Raw genomic sequence first — 2164 nt, 5'->3', positions numbered from 1 at the left:
CTAGGTATTGGATAATTATTCTTGATTGTCACTTTATTAAGCTGGCGGTAATCCACACACAACCTCATAGAACCATCCTTCTTTTTAACCAATAACCCAAGTGCACCCCAGGGTGACACATTAGGTCTTATAAATGGTTTATCTAAAATCTCCTCCAATTGCTTCTTAAGCTCAGACAATTCTAAAGGAGACATCCTATATGGTGCCATGGATATGGGTCCAGTACCTGGTACAAGTTCAATGCTAAAACCAATCTCACGCTCTGGTGGTAAACTATTGACATCTTCAGGGAATTCACATGTTGTATTACCACTTTTTCTTCAAAGTCCAACGATGCTAGGATCATGTATAATTGGACATCTTATTTCAAGAGTGCCTTCACTTGGTTGGCGGATATGTTTCTAGGATTCTCCATTTCTTCTGGCTCCATGAATTCAATGGTTTTGCTAAAAAAATCTATGCAGACACGGTTGGCAGATAGCCAATCCATATCGAGAATCACATCAACTAGACGCAAAGGTAAACACATTAAGTCAACTCGGAAGTCCCTTCCACACACATAGATAGAAATGTCGAGACAAACACTACAGGTGTCAACAAAATTACTAGTTGGGGTATTCATAATCAAATCATACTGCAAACGAGACACAGGTAGTCCCAAACGTCTAACACAATCAAAAGATACAAAGGAATGGGTGGCACCACAATCAAATAGCACAAATAAAGAAGTATCACTTATGAGACATGTACCTTGGATCAAGTTGTCTTTCTCAGACGCTCCTACACCACTGAGGGCAAAGACTCTTCCATTGGATTTAGGTCGGCTGGCTTGGGAACTCTGGTTTCCAGGTTGTGGAGTCTTCCTTGGGTAGGGGCATGTAGTGCTGATGTGGCCCTATTGTTGACAATTAAAACATGTAATTCCAGCATCTCTATATTCATATGCCATGTGACCCTGCTTACCACACTTGTGACATCAGATAAGAGTAGTTGGATCGCCATTATTACCATTGTTGTTGCTTGAGACTTGACTCGTGTAGTTACTATTCCCGTTATTAACTCCTCGCCCATTGGCGCTTCCTCTACCACCCCCATAAATATAACCGTTTCCATTTCCTTTTCCATTACCACTATTATTTCCTTTTCCAGCTGAAAAATTGTATTGTTGATAATTCAGACGACTTCCAGATTTACTAGGAGGAAAAGAGTAAGGTTTTCCTTTATTATGATGCATATGCCTCTTGTCATTCATGGTTCCAATGTTTCGGTAATGTGCCTTTTCAACACAACTATCCTCATCATAAATCCTACTCTTATTCCAACATGTTTTTTGATCTTTGGACTAAGTCCTATTTCAAACTTGATGCACTTAGACTTTTCACATGCCTCTCCAACATAGAGTGGATAGTACCTGGATAACTCCTCAAACTTAGCGACATATTCTACTACTGACATATTCCCTTGTTCCAATTTGATAAATTCCATTTCCTTCCTATTACGGATGTCTTCAGGGAAATACTTGACTAGGAACATGTTTTTGTATACAGCACAAGTAATTGCAATCTCTGCATTATCTAAACGTTGACACACATTATCCCACCAATGTTCAGCTTCTTCTGTCAACATAAAGTTTCTCAAATGCACTTTTTGATCTTCAGGATATGCCACACCTCATAAAATATTCTCAACCTCTTGCAACCACTTTTGAGCTCCTTCAGGATTATAGTGACCTTCAAACAATGGAGGGTTAGCCTTGTGGAAACAATCCATCTCCATGAACTCATTTATTTGCACATTTCCTTGACCACCACTGTTGGTAGTAGCTTGAGTAACAGCTTGAGCAGCAATTTGTGCAGCTTGAGTAGCAGGTTGCGTAGAGGCTTGTGTAGTAGCTTGAGATTCAGCCAAAGCTTGGAGAGCCTGCACTATAACTCCAACCATGGACTCTAGAGCCTCAGCAATCGCAGCATCATTACTTCCACCAGCCATCACTACCTACATCAATCAGATAAGCCAATCGAATATAGTGAGACACTTAGGGAAGTGAGAAACTAACTTAGTTCTACGCCACTAACACAATAATGACCATACCAACAACACACATAACATAGCACACAAGGAAACATAGCGAACACATAACACTTTTACGGTCTGATTGGGCATA

General features: G+C 40.2%; 1 protein-coding gene across 1 annotated transcript; it reads right to left on the bottom strand.

Annotated features, from left to right (window-relative positions):
• Positions 1-361: 361 nt before the first annotated feature.
• LOC101488566 (uncharacterized) lies at positions 362-1626 on the bottom strand. The gene is made up of 3 exons (XM_004488578.1): positions 1387-1626; positions 964-1149; positions 362-895 (listed from the first exon to the last, which is right to left on the bottom strand). The coding sequence occupies exons 1-3, from the start codon at positions 1624-1626 to the stop codon at positions 362-364; spliced, it is 960 nt and encodes a 319-aa protein (XP_004488635.1).
• Positions 1627-2164: the final 538 nt, after the last annotated feature.

Source organism: Cicer arietinum, chromosome 1 (assembly GCF_000331145.2).
Source record: "Cicer arietinum cultivar CDC Frontier isolate Library 1 chromosome 1, Cicar.CDCFrontier_v2.0, whole genome shotgun sequence".
NCBI classification, from domain to species: domain Eukaryota; kingdom Viridiplantae; phylum Streptophyta; class Magnoliopsida; order Fabales; family Fabaceae; genus Cicer; species Cicer arietinum.
The sequence above is the reverse complement of the archived record's forward strand: the minus strand, read 5'-3'. Positions and strand labels throughout refer to the sequence as shown.

What these genes read in the sequence shown, in the direction of transcription:
- LOC101488566 (XM_004488578.1), bottom strand. Translation starts at nt 1,626, where the DNA reads ATGTTGACAGAAGAAGCTGAACATTGGTGGGATAATGTGTGTCAACGT. An exon ending in ATCCACTCTATGTTGGAGAG is followed by an intron (nt 1,150 to 1,386) that starts GCATGTGAAAAG and finishes ACAATTTTTCAG; the next exon opens with CTGGAAAAGGAAATAATAGT. An exon ending in TATCTGATGTCACAAGTGTG is followed by an intron (nt 896 to 963) that starts GTAAGCAGGGTC and finishes TGTCAACAATAG; the next exon opens with GGCCACATCAGCACTACATG.